Source organism: Vanessa tameamea, chromosome 27, assembly GCF_037043105.1.
Source record: "Vanessa tameamea isolate UH-Manoa-2023 chromosome 27, ilVanTame1 primary haplotype, whole genome shotgun sequence".
In the NCBI taxonomy this organism is placed as follows: Eukaryota; Metazoa; Arthropoda; class Insecta; order Lepidoptera; family Nymphalidae; genus Vanessa; species Vanessa tameamea.
The window spans coordinates 3400415-3422296 of NC_087335.1; the positions used below are offsets into that span (position 1 = coordinate 3400415).

The window sequence follows — 21882 nt, forward strand, 5'->3', positions numbered from 1 at the left end:
AAGAAACTTAGTAGTTACTCTTTTCCAAGAGTCACGAACATAGTAATAATATTACTGTTTATAATCTATACTGTTTATTATATTAGTATCACTCATAGTATTTATCCTTTGACTGCCTCGTTTGTCTAGCAGTACAGCTGCAGATTCCGAGGTCCGTAGTTTGAAGCCGATAAAAAGTTATTGGATTTATTTATTGACAAAATTCTCATTAACAGCCCGGAGTCGAAAGTTCGTAGTGCCTCGGTGCCTCGGAAAGCACGTTAAGCCGTTGGTCCTGCGGCTGAACTCTTTCCGGTCGTATGGGATTTGCCGTCCCGCACACACTTGTGCCCTATCATATGTCCTGGGTAGTTTGCTGATCTCTCTTGAGATTGTCCGCCGTGTCCGGTATCATCATTATTCATCCTAAAAGGAAATCAACGAATAGCTAACTCAACGATTTTTTTATTGTTTAACGAGTCATATTAATCAAACTTTTGTTAAAAGATAATCTGAGGTGTAATACATTTCAATTCAGTGAAACGGATCCCTAAAATGAATAAATTTAACCTTATTAGATATAACGTTTTATGACGTATTTTTATTCCCTCTTCGTAGACTTAATATAACATATCTTTTTATATCACTCTGCGTGGGCGTCACACAAATAAACATATCATACGTACCTTTACAGCTGTGAATGTGTATTCTGTTACTCGACTACGATGTTAACGAGAGTACAGCGTTTTATTCTTTGTTATGGACGTTTCTAAACCCGTTTCGATTTGGTTTCAATATTTTTTGGAGTTAAAAAAAAGACGATTCGTACGGCCCGCTTTGATTGACAATCAATTGAATCAAATATTTATATTTAATATTTCTGTACGTGTCAATGTTGAATTCCTGGACACTAGAATTGGAAACGACTGGACCGATTTCGATATTCTGGTTCCAAGATTTTCTCTCTTGTCAAAAATAAATAAACACTTAATTACTTGGTAGGGCTTTGTGCTAGCCCGTCTGGGTAGGAACCACCCACTCATCAGATTTTCAACCGCCAAGCAGCAATACTCAGTATAGTTATGTTCCAATTTGAGGGGTGAGTGAGCCAGTGTAACTGCTGGTAATATTTCTTATAGTGCCATTGTCTATAGGCAGTGGTGACCACTTATATATTTGTGGCCCATTTGGATGTATGCCTACATATATATCATGAAAAAAAGAAATTCTAATTTCAACGTATGCGAGACGGAAAGTTAGCATATATGTAGATTTCAAGGCCTAAATAACAGTTATTGTATTTAGTTTTATAAAGTCTAATTATTACATATCGAAATGAAAATCTCCAAAGTATTAAAAAGCCGCTGGCAGAGTACATAATGCTGATTTAAATCTAAAAATATGTGAAGCGATAAATAAATAAATATAGCTCTTGGTGTGTTGTTTCTTAATGATAATGCTCCTGTCAATAAAAATGGCGCGGAGCTGGGTTCGTTCATTATGAAAAGCAGTGTTGCCAACTAAAAAAAAATATGTTTTCACTGCTTACTGACGACTTGTGCTTGTAGCCGACTTGTTAACATTTGACTGAGTTAGCATCACTTAAGTTTTTTTTAAATATCTTAATCTGATCAACTCTCTCTTGACCGCTTTTTCCAACATCCGTAATAAAGGCTTCCACGTAGGCGTGTTACTGTTACTCTATAATGCTCGACGCTGCGCCCGCGCATCTATCGATCACGGTTAAGCAATGTATCACGATCGATCTATAGATGGGTGATCGTTAGCGTATCTGGTACAGTTCCTATTGTTACGTAAGTAGACTATTTTCCATAGTTTTGAGATATGATAAAGAAATAAGGTTTTCATTGAATATTTTTTTATATATGTATGTAGGTAGGGCGATAATAGTTTCTAAATATCCAGCTGGAAGGTTGAGGCCTTCTCTATTCTTCAGGAGAAAGTTCGGACCATATTACATGGGCCACCACTAAAGCGAACACAGGTGATAGATGAAATTTTCTAGATCTCGTATATATTTGTTGGTATTTATGCCAGCCCGTTTGAGTAGGTACCACCCTGGTCAGCATTCTGCCGCCAAACAGTAACATTTAGTATTGTTGTGTTCCGGTTTGAAGAGTGAGTGAGTCAGTGTTACTACTGGCACAAGGGACACGACATCTTAGTGAGAAACATCGGACATATCGGTGGCGCATTGGCGCTGTAAGGAATGGTTATTATTTCTTACATCGCCTAAGTCCCACCGACGTTGCTCACTTAGATGTTACTTACAGTTATAGCACCAATGTCTATGGGCGATGGTGAGCACTTAACATCAGGTGGAATGTGTCAGTGGATGGAATCAATGAAAAGATACCAGTATACCATATAGTAAAAATTAAATATCTATCATTCCAAATTATAAGAATAAAACGGCCCATTCCAGGCTGTTTAAATCGGTCTTTCAGAAATTAAACAAAAGACCACTGAGTTTCATTTCCATATTAATTTTTCTTTTACCAAATTCGCTGTAGATTTACACGACCATTAGTAGTCACTATTCGTCATCGCTTTTAAACAAAATTAGACGTAAAAATAAACACGTAACTAAGTTTGTGATTATTTTTAAGAATTTCAGATATATACTAACAGTAGTCGTATGACAAACAAGTAATGTTTGTAGTGAGAGTCGAGGCCGCGGGCAGGGCACTAGTAAATATTTACATATTGTATCCTCCCGCATTGCTCATAGTAACTAAAGTTACCTGTCCAGTGAACAACAACGATGAAAGGATCATTTAAGCTATTACCAGCGATGCCCGCGACTTTGCCTGTGTGGATTTCAGTTATAGAACTATATTCACTCACACAGACATCGTTTTTTTTTATGCTTCGGTGGCAGACTATTTAGCCAATGTCACGTTATAATGTACTGTCATCTTGGCGATGTGAGTAGTTTATAGGGCTAAGTTGTTAGGTTTCTCACAGGAAATTCGTATAGCAGCTCGTGGTTTAGAAGTAGCAAGTGTTGACGCGTACGTGTCTCAGAACGTGCGTAAGAAGTTGGTCTCACGCCTGATCTATCTCCGATTGTGTCATATTATCATCCCATCGGATTATTAGAGCGAGGAGTCAAATCAAATATCTTTATTCAACATAAAATTATTACATTTGCTTATTGATTTCCGGTTCGGAATAAAATCACCGAAGATTGGAGAAGAATCGGCAAAGAAACTGAGTGAGAATTTGTATTATTTTTATGTCAAAAGTTTTTGACTACAATGATAAATTATGTATTTTTGAAACGGCCAAGAGGCGGACATTTAATTCCCACTTCGAGTTATCATCCAACAAATGTTTATGTTTATATATTATACATAAGTATATGTTAATGTTATAATAACACTAGTGCTGCACGCAAACGTTCTTTGGCGGTTTTTTTTACCTTACAATTAAATTCACGCAATGAAATGTTTTACGGTTTAAATAAAATATCGTCGATATTTTTTAAAGCGTAGTTTCATCAGTGGTCGGTGAGCCTAAAGAGCGTGACAATGACAATGGACAAACCGGAGTCACCGAGCTATAATTGTTTGCTCACTATGCCTCGTTTAATACTCGTGATGTGAATGACAATTAACGTAGAATTATTATCGTTATTTTATTATAAAAGTTATCACAAACAGCATTAGTAATATGTACTGTATAGATTGTGATTGATGACTCTATGCTGTGTTTTCTTCTTTCAAATGTCAAATCAGTAATGATAGAAAGAGATGTAAATCATATTGTGATTGGTTGTTTAAGAGTTATTCTTTGAAATGTTATATAAGAGAGATACCGTTTAATATATTAACCTGAAGTAAAGAATGATTATGATAACTATTATTAAACAGCACTAAATAAATTCTATGAATTAATTTATTTCAAAACAAACGAAATTATTACATTAAATAGAAAAAAGATTAATAAAACTTAATCGATAGTTTCGATTTTAATACAATTAATAAAGTCAAAGAATATGCAAAACAAAAGTGAAATGATAACGAAAATAAAAAATAAAATAATAAAGAGACATAGACAGAGTAAAATTAATTAATTTTACTAGGAAATATTATATTTATAAAGCCTCTTAATGTCTTACTGCTTTACTAAAGCCTTATCTCAAAGACTTTTTAGAAATGGATTGGCAGGTATTCCAATGTTGATAAACATTTGGTAGATTTTCATGACGCATCGGGCTTTGTCATGATGTTTTCCTACATACTTATATATATTTTTGCTGTAGTATAGTGGCGTTTGATGCCTTGGTCAATATTCACGAGTTCTAACTAGTTTCCCAACTCGGTTCCAAAGAGAGAGATTCTCCTTTCATGCAAGCCTGTATCTATTGACGTAAAGGCTTTATGTACATGATTTCGTATCCAATTGATTTCAAACAGTAATCAGACACAGTCATTGGTTCCCAATTTTCATTGTCACCTGCGGTCACTATAGAATGTTAATAAAGTATGATTCACCGTATCGCTGATTCAGTCGTGGGAAACCATTATTGTTTCAAAAACAGCTATATTTGGACTGTCAATATTATCACTAAAATATTTGAATTCTACTTTAACTGGTTCTAACCAGACTAAATAGTATAGCTTAGTATTATTGTGTTTCGGTCTAGAGGGAGAGTGAGCCAGTGTAAATGCAGGCGAAAGAGACATAACATCTATCTTAATGCTTAATATTTCTTGCAGTGTTAATGTCTATGGGCAGTGGTGACCACTTAACTTCAGATGACCCGTTTGCTCGATCCCTTAACTATATTATAAAAAATGGGCATTATGAATGGTGGTAGCTGTAGATTTATTTGATTCAAAAGTGCTCGTAAGTTGTTACTTAAATAAAATATGTATTACATTTTAAATAATATTTGAAATATTGTTGTAGTTCATCGTGATGTGTGGTCCTCGTGGTACACTTTTTAATATACCTAATAATATTTAGTATCACTTTTTAATTTTCTACTGACTGAGAATGAGACATAATAAATACATAGTTAACACTAATGCCCTCTTATAATCCGCTGTTTAACAAAATGATGTTTATTTCACGTACATTTCCGTTGCATAATAAATTTAAATATAGAACATTTTATTTTTCATGAACTGATTTTTATTAAAAAAATCAAGTATTAATAAATTATATACTAGAACCTTCCTATATGTATATTCAGAGAAGATTTCAATATATAAATAAAAAATTTAAAAGTTACTAAGAACACTGAACAGATTTTTTATTGAGTTTAAAAATATTGGCATACGAGTAACTCTCTCGAGTTAAAGCAACGTTTATTTAAACGAAGCATACGTATAATTTGATAATCTTGACAGTCCAGTTTTAATGTCATTGTTACGTTTTGAAGCACTCTGTTTGGGATGTCTTATTTATCACGCTACGTTCAGCATATAGAACCAGTTATAATTTAATGAATATCTTTTCAACGGTCAAAAAGACATAACATATTATGAATTTGTATGATTCGATTTTTGAAAATCTGTTGACAAACACACGAGCAAAAGGTATTGTATTTGCCTGTGTGTGTATAAATGTCTTATCACGTATTTGCCTAGATAGACTGATTTGACAAAGCTGAGAAGAAAATAGTGGACAATACTGGGCCACTGAGTACACGCACACTAGCAAAGTATAAAGTTGGCGAGTGTCGAGCGTAGCTGTCACGAACACTAAGATGATAAAGTTGACTCGTTTGTTTTAGTTATTTCGTAGTGCGACACTCCAGATCCAGAATCCAGATATATAAAGTATTTTAGAGTGTTGCCTTATTTTGTTCATATTTTTACTTTTCGTTCTATAGCTTATTTCAAATGAAGAAGGTCTATAAACAAACTTTAGATTTACATATTTCATGCGGTTTTCTGATAGCTCTTCTTATAATGCACTAAAAACTTTTTAATATATGTTTATATATAGTACAAAACTATTTGAATGTATATATTATGTACATAAATATGTGTATAATCTATACTATAATATTATAAACGAAAAAGTAACTCTGTCTGCTAAACTGAATCGATTTTGATGAAATTTGGTGTTAAGCAAGCTTGAACTCTAAGGAACAACCCCCCCCCCCCCCCTTTTACAATACATGATATAAATTAACTAATCAATCCACTTAATTTGACAATGTATTTCATGTAATAATAACGACCAAAATACACTGTATTATTTGATTAACAAACATACATACATATCACTTATACGGGTTTTATAAAATACATATTCATAAACTAACAACAAAGTGTATGTAACAACAAATGTATTCAATATTTGTTTCGGTACGCAAATAATTACATTTGCGGTTATCGTACTCACTCACTTTAAGCTGTTTTTAGCACTGAGGCATAACTGTTTTGTATTTATATACAACTAATCGTCTGCGGCTTCGCTCGCCTTTTGGGAAAAAAAATCAGAAAAATCGGTTCTATGGTTTAGAGGTGATAGAGTAGCAGACAAACATACAGACAGAGTTACTTTCGCATTTGTAATGTTAGTTTAGATGCGTATTATTTCCAGTGTTTACAGTCAGGAAATAAAGCAGACTTCGTGTACTAAATTAGTATATATTTGTTTCGTTGATATACAATATATTTCAGTACGAATCAGTCAGATTGTAGTACCGTCGTTACTTCTGATTTTCCATAACACGAGTGCTTTAGCTACTTACATTTGGATCAGAGAAATGTATGTGATGTTGTCCAATATGTATTTATTATTTTTATTGTAATGTGTTTAAAAATTAACCTCTCTTTGACTTGTTTTTATACAAACTTTCAGTTTAATGATTCTTATCTCTGATAAGCTGTGAGTATTTTTTTTCCAACTTCGGGAACTAAGATGTTACGTCCCTTGTGCATAGAGTAACACAGGCTTAGTAAACCTTCAAACCAGAACACAATACTACTGTTGCTATTTAGCAGTAGAACAAGTGATAATTTTTTGGTATCTACCCAGACGGGTTAGTAGAAAGCCAAGTAAATTTTTTAGTTTACTGACGCTTTGCAAAGACAATCTTAAGACAAATGATTCAATGTTTTACACAAACATGTGACGAAATTAAATTGGACAAGTGCAGGTTTCCTCACGATGTCACCCGACCGAACTAAAGTTGGAGCTACACTACAGTACCATTCAATCTTGTCTCTTTTTTATAACAAGCATGTGTTTCCAGTCAGCTTGGATTTTTTTCTCTAAGCATAGATATTTGTATTGTAAGATGTATAAATCTTATTAAATTGCCTATATAACAACAGAGGAACTAAGATTAAGATCTTAGGTGATATTATTGACTGTTATGTTATGAAAGTTTGCTTAATTTAAAAATTTAATTGAATATTTTAGTTTAATTAAAATAAAAACTAATAAATTCGTCAAGTTATATTTTACGCTTTATTATTAATTAATAAGAAAAGCATATTATTCAATACAAGATTATGCAGGTGATAAAAAAGCGTGGAGTTAATACTTGTTGATTTCCAGGCAGGCAGGATATTATATACATATATATAATATTAATAGTACATGTATTTAACAACATAACTTTATATTACAAATGTAGGAAAGGAGTAACTACTAAGTTTCTTGCCGGTTCTTCTTGTTAGAATCTACATTCCGAACCGGTGGTAGCTTTACTTAATATAGTTTTGTAAAATGACGATACAAAAGTGCTTATAAAAGGCTACTTGAATAACGTATATGTTGATTGATTTATTGCTAGTTTGAAATAAGCCTTATCGTTATAATACGTGAGAAATGAGAAGTGAGTGTGAAGTATTGAAACTGGTTTACGACCAGCTCTATCGCTAAAATATGTGCAGATTTCCTGCAAGTTTGTAACGGGCCTTATCGTTGATATTTGTATAGTTTGTTAACATCACTGAGCAAACGTTAATTCGCTTAGACATTACTGAGTCACGAACAGAATTATTAAAACTAATTGAAAATTTTACAGACGACAAAACGTAATATATATTTTCTATTAATTTACTTGTTACTGAGTTTGTCAATTCAATTATAAGAATAAATTATTGGGAATGATCGCGTTCTGTTATGAATTTTACTTTTTATATAAATTAATCAATATGATTAACAATTATTTAAAAACTCCGACTCGTTAAAATATTCTTCGTCAAGTTATTCGAATCAATAATAAAATCAGCAAGTGATTTTTAATTTGCTTCTAATAAGTCAGACTTCAACAAACCAGTATTTGCAAACATTTTAAATTGTTCATAAAGTTAATAAAATTTACAAAACATACTTGTAATTCATAGTTGTTTAAAAAATTGTGTAGTTTTATCATTAGAAACCTATACTAATCATAACTATCAAATGTAATACAAGCCGTGACGGTCAGTCGTTACAAGATGTGAAACTTAAGTGATGATACTGAGTTCAAATCCGGGGGCAAGCACCATTGAATTCATGTGCTTAATTTGTATTTTTAATTAATCTCGTGCTCGGTGGTGAAGGAAAACGTCCTGAGGAAACCTCCGGGTCGTGTATGGGAATCTACCACGTGTATCTAACTTGCATTGGAGCAGCGTGGTGAAATAAGCTTCAATCCTTCTCCTCAAAAGGGACAACTTGCCTGGTCTGCCTAGAGCGGCATTAGCCCTCTGTTTTGTTTTTATGAAGTTTAATTTTACATATTATTGCCTCGTTAGCCTATTATAAATTAAAAACTGATCGTTATGTATTAAAAACACAGCTATATATTCAATTGAATGCTTAATATTTATATATTTTTTCTTTTCAGGGCTATTTGCACGTCTGGAGGCGAGAGACTACGTTCTCTGACGACGAACTCAACGAACTGTTTAACAATATTGAAGATATTTACGCTTTTAACAAGTAAGATTATCTTTTTATATAATACTAATAATACAATTCGTATTCAACGGCGAAAGTATTCGTGAAAATATGCTTTGTAAATTAAACATCATATATTTGTAGTACCTGGTCCCATTTATTTGGTCACGTTACTTAAAAATATTTGTGGTTTATTAAACATCTACTTTAAAATGTCATCGAAATATATGTGTTTCTCACATGATAAATAAACCATAAGAAAACTCAATGGGTTGCCTGGATTCAAGACCTGAATTCTATCGTCCATATTTGTAGGTTATTTTTTTTTTTTTAAATAGGTAGTAAAACACCATTGCCTTTGGACATACGCAGTATAAGAAATATTAACCATCCCTTACATTGATACTGCGCCAACAACCTTGAGATTTTGTTAAGTCCCTCGTGCCTGAAGTCAGTATGGCTCAACCTTAAAATCGGAACACACCAATACTAAAGTATTGCGGTATGGATTACACAAAGCCATTCATGTTTTATGCCGGTGTAACATTTGACAATTTCCTTCGACATAATTAAAAATTTTAGTGTTAAAAATAAATTTAATCAGCCAGTTGGTTTTTTAGTTTAAATGACCTTCATAAAAAGCTATGTAAAACATTCGTTATCAGATATAACATAAGTCGTTGCAATAAAATATCACCCTCGACGAAAACTTTTGTCGAATATCTCGCGAGCTATTTTACTTTTGACGTATTGCAGGGGGACTATTCTTGAATCTTTTAATATGTGACATTGAGCAGTGGGATGTATTCCACGAAAGGTTTAAAAATATATTCTTCTAATCCTACTGGGAAAAAATACGTATTGCTTGTGTAGTATAGTTGTTAACTTGTGAGTGATCAACTATTTTTTTACTTTTTATTTTATTTTATTTAACGGATTTTATACTAATATAATATTAGTAAATGTAAAAGTAACTATGTCCTTCTGTTGTTGTGTTTACTCATCACAACCTCAACTGCCGAACCGAGCTCTAAAATATGTTATAACAGGAACCTATCCAGACAGACTTGCACAAAGGCCTACAACCAAGTTAATTCTTCAAAACATTACTATAAACTCTTCAGAAAATAAGAATAGTGTTCTATTATTATTTAATACCATATTTAAACATAATTGGACAATCAGGCCTCAAATCCTCAATATTATTAACGCTAGAGTAATTTTGTCTGTCTGTCTGCATTTGTGTGCATGCGTCACTACGATTGTGTAGTACAGTTGTTAGCTTGCGAGTGATCAACTAATTGAATTTAAAAAAGCCTAAAAGAAGGACGTGGATATCATCACGTATAAATTCTGCAGGAAGAATTTACGAAACAAGAATCAATTAATTTATAATTATTTAATTCAGATAAAGTGCGTGAACTTTAATTAGTAACGTATTTAAATGTTTTTTACATAAGATATATGCTTCTAGCATAGACGATATCAAAAATGAATTTCATTATATATTTCAATTTGTGAATTCACGCATGTGGCGTCAATAGTCTACATGACATGACATGTATTATGAATGACACACATGTATTAATAATATTATATACTAAAACCTCTGTAACACGCTTTTTATGTATACTGGTTTAGTAGTTTGTTCAGTTAGTATTACAAAAAATCGCCTCTTCGTTCAAAACTGTTCAGTATTCACTTCGTGATAGGACTTTGCGCAAGCCTTGTGGGTGGGTACTGTCGACTTATCATGTATTGTACAAACAGCATTGTTGTATAATTATTTGAAGGTTGAGTGAGCCAGTCTAACTACAAGTACAATGGATATAACATCTTAGTTGTTAAGGTTAAGGTTATTTTCAAACCTTAAGAGTGTTGAGAGGAGAGGAATCCTTTGCCAAGCAGTGTGATATTATTTCTTTAAATTAAATTATTTAGAAAAATCAGGTACAGTAAATATATCTTAATCCACCCCTGGCGGCGAGGGTGTGCGCTATTAGGGTCGGGTCTGAATAGCGAAGGGTACGGTTATATTAAAGAAATTTGCTCGACTGTCCGTACGTTAAGCTGAGTAGGAGAATAATTTTACTATGTGAGACGTTTTCGTTCTAATAACACTTTTATAATAGTAATAATATAGCTCCTATAAATAATAAACGTAGTTCAGTAACCTCGTAGTTCTACCAAGAAATCTCAATCTCTTCTATAAGAAACAAACAATCTCGTTCCGTACATTTCATCACCATCAATATATATTAAGACGAGTTTTTGTTCTAACAACAATCATACAAAAAAATTTTAATACTACCTGTTCCCACTGCTGAACAAAGCACTCCTCTGTTAATAAGGACCGAGAAGCTTATTCTAACACGGTGCTCAAAGTGGATTGGTATACACATCTGGCAATATTTTACCTGAAAAATTGCAGGCATTCACGATATTTTCCTTAACCGCCGAGCACGAGATGAATTATAAACACTAATTAGGCACATTGCATGATCAGCTTTGGGCTTGGTTTTACCAAATGATGGTTCAGTGGTTAGAATACTAACCACTAAAACATTTGGGCTCAATAAAAATACGGAATATTTTTAAATGTCGATGGTTATTCAGCCAGTCTAGGAATTAGCCAGTGTAAGGAATGCTCGACATCTTTCAGGAAGACGACTATTCCAAATGACTTAATCAAACCGGATTTTATATTAATATTATAAATGTAAAACGATGTCCCTCTGTTCGTTTCCTCATCACGACCTTAACTGCCGAACCGAGCTCTAAAATATATGATAACTGGAACCTGTCCAGGCTTGCACAACGGCTTACAACCAAGTTTAAACCAAAACATTACTTCAAAACTCTTCAAAGAATAATAATGTGTTCTATTATCACCATATTTAAACATATGTGTATAATAAGGAAAGATTTATCCTCGGAAAATTGGACAATCAGTCCTCAAACCCTCAATATTATAAATGCTAGAGTAACTCTGTCTGTCTGTTTGTTAGCTCATCGTGACCTTAATCACCGAGGCGATCATTATGAAATTTGATATTGAGTTCGCCTGAGATTTGTTTATATATATGTAAATTACGAATTTCATAGAAGCTGCGATTTTGATCGATTAGAGCTCGTAATAATAATATCTACAGTTTACCTTCAAGTATAATCATCAAATAAAAGAGCTAAGGATTTCGATTCTAATATCAACAAAAGCCTCCGGAGTTTCCATTCGTTCTGAAGTTATGGCCTAAACTTTTTGCCCATATAAACGAGCCCATTGTTCTGAGTTCCAACTTTACGATCTTTCCACCGCATACGTGCAAATTACGTGACTTTTAAAACAATTCCCTTCTTTGTTCACACTTGGCGTTTAAGTTTCCAAGGTCCAAGAGCAATAAATTTTAAAATTTCTTGCTTTGCCTAACGTTACGCTTCGAGTGAACAAAACTCGATAAAAGCGCAGGAGAGATTGTAGTGTGCGCGCAACAACACGTGCATAATCTAATAATTGCGTAATCCGACGGGACCAATCACTGGAGAGCATTTAGGCGTAAGTCTAACGGCTGTACATGTTGTTCGATAAACTTTACCATCTTCCAAACTCTGGACTTCTTTTGAGAAATATCTATTAAAAAGATAGAAAAAAAACAATAACTTTTTATTGAGAGGCAACTCTATATTTGGACCTCGGGGTTTTTTAGTCTACAAGGCTATTAGCTAGCATATAATAAGTAATTAAAAAACTGATCTTCAATTGTTTCTTATTTCCAGATCTTTATGTAGCGAGCTAAATACTTGCCGACTCGACGCGACTTGCATAGCAACATGCTTCGTCAACAATACCACGGGCTTCTCCGTATATACTTCCTATTGCACTGGCTACCCGAGGACCATGGAGAGATTGGCTGCTTTGGCATCTCGGCCACAGAGCGCTCGGGAGTTTAGAGAGAGACAGGTGGAGTTGAGACATCCACTGCCATTAGCATCTTATCTATTGAAACCTGTCCAGAGGATACTGAAATATCATTTGCTATTACAGGTTGGTATTAGATATAATTATTTTATAAAAAAAAGTATTTTAAAGCATAGGTAGGCAGGATGGCAAATATGCCATCTGGTCGTAAGTGGTCACCACTGCCCATATAACTTTTAACCAACGCCAATGCGCTACCACCATCTACCTTGGGAACTAAATGTCCCTTGTGCCTGTAGTTACACTGATTCTTCACACTAAAACGCAATAATCCTTAGTATTATTGCTTGGCGGTAAAATGAGTGAGTGGTACCTACCCCGACGGGGTTGCACATAACCCTACCAAAAAGTTAATTTATTACGAACCTTAAGAAAATTGGAATAGTGTTCTAGTAAGTAAAATGATTGAATGACATGATATTTAAATACCATATTTATTTAAATATCATGTTTAAAAATCTGTGTATTATCCTTATTTTAATCGGTGTCATTTCATCTATTCTGTCGTGGAATTATTTTCAACTTCTCAATCTTTCCCAGAACGTAGTAAAGCAATGTGCGTCTCGCGAGACGGAATATGCGTTACTGAAGATGACGGGCATCGCTCACCACATCGACGATATGAAGAGACGTCACGAGCATGCTGTCAGGGTTCAGGTGAGGAGATACGTGTTATTTAATTAAGAGCAAGTTTTGATAAATTTAGTACAAAATATAAATTGACCTTCAAAACTAGGCGGGTAAGCTTAGTAAATATCAATTATATAGTGGTTTTTTGTATACGTGCAGGAGATACAGTCGCTACTTTACGGATGGAATGGACCCGATCTGACGACTTACGGAGAGTTGTGCGCCGAAGGGACCTTCAGGTACGTGTACATTTCATAAATATATTTTGTTAATGGTGTTATATTCTTGTTATGAATTCTCTACATTCGTTCATTTTAACCTTGTTGATGATTGTTATATTTCGCGTTTCTAGAGTGTTCGGCGCAAAGGCGATGCGTCACGCCTTCCTCTTCGACAAAATGCTTCTCGTTACTAAAAACAGGGAAGATGGGATTCTCGCATATAAGTCACACATTATGGTAAGTTTATACTTATGATATTATCCGGAGGTAACTTGAAGCAAACAATAGAATATAATCAGCGGAAGCTTTATATTTATTAAGCAAACTCAATGTATCTGACACTTTGACTTCATAATTTTCACATCCGCAGAACATCTCATAATGCAAAAAATATACGTTTAGCAAAAAAATTGTCTAATTTGTTGTAACTTAGAACTAAACCAAAATCTTTTTGACATTAGAGGGTATTTTTTTTTAATTGTTCGATGCGCGTAAGAGATGAAGTAAAACTTTAAAATAAATAAAATGTAAAACTTTAAAATTTACAAATAAATTCTAACTTTATAGGCTTGCCAATATGACATACAACTTTATATGCAATCAATAAATGTACATGCAATTAGCTCTTATTCTAAACTATATTGTAAGTACTTATAAGTTTATATTTCAACATAAATTTATACTATTTGTACGCCCTGCTTTTGTATTTTATTTAATGTGCGATGTTTAATTTTCCAGTGTAATAATATGATGCTAGTGGAGTCCATCGCGGGGGCGCCGCTGTCCTTCCACGTCATACCCTGGGACGCGCCGCGGTCACAACTCACGCTGCAGGCGCGGTCGCCGAGACACAAGCGAGAATGGACCTTGTTGCTGAAACGGGTAAGCATATAATCCTTTAATCCTGTAATATGCTTGACTAAGTAACGAACTGCATTTTTATGGGGATTTATTACGTTGCGACGGTGTAAAATGTTTTTTTTTTTAATTTAAGGTTATATTGGAAAACTACAATGCAGTTATTCCGTCTCATGCGAGGCAATTGGTGATGGAGTTGGGACAGAACAAAACTGATGGTAAGTTTAGTTACTATATATAAATTAGTTGTAATTTAAATTATTGATCTCGTATTTAAATCGGGCATGTTTTATAAACACCTATTTTTTTTTTAAATTTTCCTAATGGTGTAATTATATTGTTGATTGGGCTTTATATAGATCTACATATTAATCAGTTAACTGACATTGATGACCGTGAAGCATTTTCCTTAAGAAAAGGTCATTTACCATGAGGTGGCAAGCTATTGCTACAAAAAGTATATCATATTTGACCAATATATTTACAAACTCATAAATTACGACTTAGGGTTGAAATAAATCATTATTTATTATATATATATGCAATATATTAAATGTAACATACATATCATAATTGTGATATAATAATGTTGTATTTCTGTTTCGTTGCAGATGATATTTTAGCAGAAAAATCACACGGTCTCATCACTCAAGCGTCGATGCGAAAACAACTATCAGCACCTGAATATCTAGAAAAACGAAAGCTAGAAAGAGAAAGGAGAAAATCATTCGAAAATGGAATCAGAGGAAGACTTAAAAAAGCTAATCGAAAGTATACCATAAACAATGCAAGAGACGAAAGCCAGGAATGCGATTGTGTTCAATACTCAGCTGAAAAGGGAACAGATTATACTTGCGATAATTGTTACATCGATCTTTGCTCGGATTGCGAAACAGAACTAGCTAAGGATAAAGTGAAAGATGATAAATGTTCATGTAAAAATGCAGCGAACGATGCAAGAGAGAAATGTGCCGAATGCGATCGAGCTCTACATTATATAGACGCTGGTAGCACAGAACAAATCGAAAGGAATAAATCCGGTTGCAAATGTTCAGACTTTAAATCATCTCAAGAGAGTTTTACAAAAGAATTTAATGGTTCTTTGAACAAAACCAGAGGCTATCATTCCTCTGACAATATTGTCAGCTACACGGAAAGTAAGAGCAAAGAAGATTTGACCGAAATCAATCAGCCAGCCAATGTTAAAAATATACAGAAAACTTGCTTAAAATGCGCTAAAATTAAAGAAAATATTCCAGTGACTGACTCAATAGGAACGTTACACACTAGAAAATCAAGATGTAATGAAACTGAAAAAGTCAGAACAGATACACTCAGATCAAAGTCTAAAGATGATCCGCAGAGGTCTAAATTGTCAAAAATAGGCACTTGGAGGAGAAAATCCGAACCGGGCCTGCAGAACACGGTTATAATTTCTAAGAAAACACACGAAAGTGATAGCGAAAGGGCTGATAGCAAGGGAAGTGAAAAAATAGAATTTGAATGTCGAAATTGCGGATCAAATAAAATATCTAAGAAAATCAAAAGTAACGAAGGAGCCATCATTTCTGATACTGAATTGGACAATAGAAAGAGAGGGACGTCTGCTGTAATTAAACCGAATATCGAAATAAAAATGTACAATACTAAAAACATACCAAAGAAAATATCGAAAATTAAAAAGAATAGGGCAAAAGGATTGCGTCTCGGTTCTGACACTACGACCCGGTTTTATACCGATTTTTCAACCGACGTGTCTACGGAGAATATATTGCACATATCTGAATCAAATGACAGTCTCAATGTAGACAAACCAAAGATTCAACCAATATTAACTATTCCTGATAAGATTAGTAAAGATGAAGATATTGACGAAGAGACGTACAAAAAGTTGATAGAAAAAACTGATTCATTCAAAAAGAACGAACTAGAGAAGGTTAAGTACTTAAACAAACAAAAAGTTATAACAGAAGGAACAGAGGTGGAAGATAAATCTCAAGATATTTCCGAATTGCATGAAGAAGTTCAGGAGAGTTGTGAAGAAATTGAACAACCCTTAGAACAGATAATATCACAACTATTGATGCAAAACAGAGAATTCCAAAAGTTACTTAAAAAACAACAACAACGTAATACTGCTCAGAGAAGGCATCAAAGACTTTTAAAATCTCATTCGAATCCCGATCAAGTTATATTAGCCAAAAACGAGCTAACAAAGTTAAAACCAAAGTACATCCGTCAAATGTCAGAAAATATTGAATTAAATATCAACGAACAAGATGACCCAGAACCAATTGTTCAAAGTGAAGTCGAAGACGCATCTGATGAGGATCACATTTATGAAACTTTGAGAATAGAGAACAGAGTTGATAACAGCTTACACAGTTTGTGTAATAAAAGTAAATTGATACAACACAATGTACATGTCTCTCGGCCTAAACGTTTATCGTCTCCACAAAACCCTTCAGAATTAGTTAAAATTCGCGGACCTGAATCAGATTACGTCTATTTATCATTCGATCAAGTTAAACGGCATGAAAATTTAGAAGATGGTATATATGATGTTCCAGTTAAATCGCCAGAAAAAGTAACAAAACCTGAGAAAAATACTAATGACTATTACGTTACAATGGAAAACCAAGGACCGGCAACGGTAACTAATGATGAAAACATTTATGATAATCTCATAGAAGTCTGTCGGCGGAATAAAGAAGTACCGAATTCACTACCAAGTGACTATTTACCAATGAGCCCAGATCAGCAGAGTCCTAATACACCAGAAATATGGCTGAGTCGTCAAAAAGAACATTTTAACGTTTCTAGAGATAGAAAATCTGGCTCACTACCTAGAAGTTTTCAGGTAGTAACGAGCGGTCAAGACGATGCTAATTTGAGTACTTTTAAATGTAAACCAAACAGTAACAGCAAAACTTATCTTAATAGAGACGGTAAAGTGATGAGTGTAGACAGACCATTTACAATCGCTTCAGATCAAAGTGAAATTAGTTACGATGACGTAGAAACATATATGAGTGAAGGAGATATTTTAAAATTTAACAAAAATGCAAAATCTAAAGAAGATGATTACTCACAAAACATAAGTCAATCCACTTTAGAATTGGAAGAAGAAATCGATAGGTGTTACAAAAATAATTTTGAAAAAGTTGACTTAGATACAAATAAAAATGAAAATCCTTTAAATATGTCTCAACCTAACCTAAACGTATCTACCACGTCTTCTTGTGAAGCTTTGACAGTTGAGCAAAATTTAGAAAAGGCTAAACTTGTAGAAGTTATACATCCAGAGCATAAAATATATAAGCCTACAAGTAATGTCCTATCATTGAAAAATGTCCTAAGTCGTTTTAAAAGTCGTACTCCACCCAAGAACAATGACGACACGGAGATAACTGCTAGCGAACATACTTCAGAAAATTCTAAGAGTGATTTAAAAAGCCCTACTAGTGAAAAAAGATCAGCTCTAAACCCACGGAGTTATTCGAAAAATCTATTACAAAGATTTAGAAGCATTATCGGAGATGAACAACCAGATGATAATCAAAATAAAGCTGAATCTACAAAAACTAAAAGCGAAGATTCCCACAATATATCAAAGAATGAAATAAAAGTAATAATCACATCAACGGATAACAGTCCCACTACCTCTACTATAATATATTCGATAAACACCGACGTTCTTAGCAGAAGTGTGTGTGATCACACAACTATGAGTGAAAGTCTAAAAGAGAAAAACAATTTAGACTTGTTGTCACAAAGTTGCGAAAACATTAACCAAAAACAAAATTTCCGTCCAAATTACGAGAAAAGTGTAAGCATGCTTACAAATGTTACGAGTTCATTGTCGAGCACACCTTCACCCTCAAAATCGAATAATAGTTCGTACCAAAGTCTGAACAAATTGCCAGTATATATGCAAGGAAGTAAGCACTTAGGCGCTAGAATAGCTCAATCAGATTATGTCGATCCAACGACTCTGATGAGCGAAAGGAATGCTCTCAAAAACGTTAATGTACTTATAAATAAAAACGCCTTACGACCAGATAGTCTTTTTTCTAATTCATCATTTGTAACTTCATCTAGCGAAAGTACGTATCAAGAAAGTCAAAACAAAGTAACTTCTCAGTACACTTTTAATGAAAAAACATTAGCGTCAAAAGTAAATTCAGATGAGAGTTACTATGAAAAGTCATTTGAAAAAATTGAACAATTAACAGATGCGGATATGTTTAGAGATTCCGCTGTGTACTCAGATCAAGAAGATATTGATGATGGATCAATTGAATCAAAAAATAAAGTTTTAAATAAAGCTATGACTAGAGTTGAAAGTATTAAACGTGAGTCGTCATTTAGGACGAAAAAGACTGTTATAACCACGAATAATTCAGAAAAAAACTGCATTAAATCTATAGTTACTACAACTACGAATAAAATTAACTATTCAGAAAGTAATCAAAATACAACTAAGGTAGAAAAAGCCGAAAATGTTGATAAAAGTGTAGCAAAAGCGAAAGTAGCTCCTCCTGTACCGATTAAACCTAAAATGACCACTGTCCCAACAGTTGCAATCGTCCCTAGTAAAACAACAATTACTAAGAATAATTTTAGCAAAGATCAATCATCATCCTTTGAGTCTGTTAATACACGAACTATTAAAAGAAATACCAATTACAAATCATCATTTGCGAGATCAGAATCTTCACCGGGTGCATCGAAAGAAAAATCAGATTTGGGCATTGAAGTGATAAAATCTGAAAATCAAACCATTGAAACAAAAGAAGTAGACGAAGACTTAAATCCGCAAGGAAATATAAAATTAAAACGCTTAAGTTTCGAGAGATCTAGCTTTGATTCAGCGACGAGAAAGACAAAAACTATAATAGAAAACAAACGTACGTCTCTAGAACAACCATCAACATCAAAATCGGTTTTAGAAAGGCGATTGGAGATCGAACAAATGACTAAAAGTCAAACAAACAAACCAGCACAGAGTAAAAAACCTGTACAATTACCAAAACCTAAATCGATTACGACAAAAATGGCATCATTCGAGCGAAGTGTCAGTGAAATAAAAAGCAAAGAGCGAAGTATTAACACGAATGTTGGGACTTTAAGGCCGAACGTTTCTTTTAATAAAAATTGTGTTAGTGAACAAACACCGGATGTAATCGACAATGAATCAAAAGAGAGTTGGGTAAAACAGGTTGTCAATAAATTCCAATAAACTTATTGAGTGATACTTCTGCATTTAAAAAAATCCGTCTGATTTTTTACTCCACTTTTTGATACCCACTTTCTGAATACGTAGTATTTAAATATTGTTAATTATTATAACATTGTAAATAGCGTTTGTTTTTATCAAATCTCCACGAGCTTTGATATCTTGTGCCATAGACAAGATAAATATTTTGGCGGTATGTTATTCACTATGCACGAATGTAACGAACTCGCACAATGTACATAGAGATTTGTTAATATGTTTATTTTGCTACATATTTATCTAAAAGTGCCATCTTAAATATATAGAATAATTAGATGATCTATATGATTACAATAACAATGTTTTCTTGTGCAATCGAATATGCTAAAATTTTAAAAGTATTTATTTTTTAATATAAGTTTTTTTTTTAAACTACTAACACCAAAAAGTAGAAATGTTATTTAGGTTATGATTTTTGCGATCTAAGATGAAATAAAAATAGCATTATTTTTACATTCCGATATTTCACAATTGTCTCTTCTGATTGATGAAATGATAATTTTTTTTTTTATTGATTTGAAGATATCGGTTTTACTCTGTAACATTATTCAACGAAACTAATTTAATTGAACACTAATATTGTGATACCTTTTCGCAAAATATCACATATAAAAATATTTTTTTAATAATCAAATGGAATTGATTCTATTTTTGAAATTTATAATAATGTCGGTAGCACTGAAAATGAACATAATATTTATGTTGGCAATACTTTTTTTTATTTTAATCGCATCTGAAAACAAGTATACTTAACTCGTTGAGACTGCTAGTTTTTTAAGTATTATTTCTCATTTGATAACTAATGTTACATGAGACATTACTAACATTATTATAAAAAAATCTCAAAAACATGCGATGCGTACTCTACTTAACGTCGAATTTTTGTAAGCAATTTTAATTATAAAAATATATTATACAACCTGTATGGAAAATATAATCAATATTATATTTTGTAATATTTTACGAAAGGTATATCGTTTTAAAAACAGGTCTCTATTTTAACATGTCCACATAATATCTCTATAAAAATAGGAAACTGCACTAACGGCTATGGATCTTAGTCAAATCATGAAAATAAAAAAATATGTAGTATGAGTTAAAAATGTCGTCACAATTTCAAAATAGTAATAAATGCTATTATTATTATTACTTTGCCTATGAACAATTATTTTACTTAATGAATTGAATATTTAAAACTGAAACAGAAGACTTTTTTATAAAAAATATTTTTGGAAGCATTACTTTGCCTTTTAGGTTTCTTAAAAAACAAACGCCCGTTTCTCAGTAATATTATGTGGATATGTAAACACACCTTATAAAATTATATGAATATTCTATGTAACCATGCCTTTAGTTCAAAATTAATGTGTTTTTGCGAATGTAAAATTATACTTTATATATGTATGATAATTTAACTTAACCCGACTTTACCTTTTGGATTCGATATAATTACAAAAATACAATTACCATTTATTAATGTGTTGAATTATTTAAATAATTAGCCTGTTTTACTCATTTAGATCACGTAAGTTTCTCCATAGGAAAACTTTTTAATGTCAATATATATATATATTTAATGCAGTAATGATCTAACGCCTAATTCATTGTTTTATTAAATGTAGTCAAATATAATAAATAAAGTATATTATTCACTCGCAAAGACAAACGAATATCGTACAATTGAAGTTGTGAACGAAAATAACGCATAACGTGAAGTAACTTAGTATTGTTTATTATTAAGTATTATTAACGCATATTGCCCATATCGAAGTAGACTTTGATGATAATAAAGTGATTTTCATAAAATTAACCTAGTTTTATTTGACGTCTACGTTTTTTTTTATCTTCTACCTCTAATTTCATTGTTATTCTTGAAGAACTATAACGTTGTAAAAAACGTTTTTAATTATTAAATAGTCTGCACACCTTACCCAGCCCGTTGCACGTCGACAACTGTGTTGTCGGCGCCTTTATTTTAAAGGAATCATGAAGACATCGCTACTACAAGATCGTACTACGAGAAGACCTTGGAGGCATGTATGCGTCATGCGTACTCGTTT

At 32.9% G+C, this 21882-nt stretch overlaps 1 protein-coding gene across 1 annotated transcript in view; it reads left to right on the top strand.

Moving 5' to 3' along the window:
* Nucleotides 1-21628, top strand: part of LOC113391992 (uncharacterized) — a 110558-nt gene extending 88930 nt beyond the window's left edge. The window contains exons 4-11 of the mRNA XM_026628166.2: nt 8807-8901; nt 12634-12901; nt 13376-13492; nt 13625-13704; nt 13818-13923; nt 14425-14568; nt 14681-14762; nt 15156-21628. Of these exons, the coding sequence (XP_026483951.2) occupies nt 8807-8901; nt 12634-12901; nt 13376-13492; nt 13625-13704; nt 13818-13923; nt 14425-14568; nt 14681-14762; nt 15156-19786 (5523 nt within the window). The 3' untranslated portion in view covers nt 19787-21628. The remainder of the gene's footprint in view (nt 1-8806; nt 8902-12633; nt 12902-13375; nt 13493-13624; nt 13705-13817; nt 13924-14424; nt 14569-14680; nt 14763-15155) is intronic.
* The last annotated feature ends 254 nt before the right edge of the window (nt 21629-21882 follow it).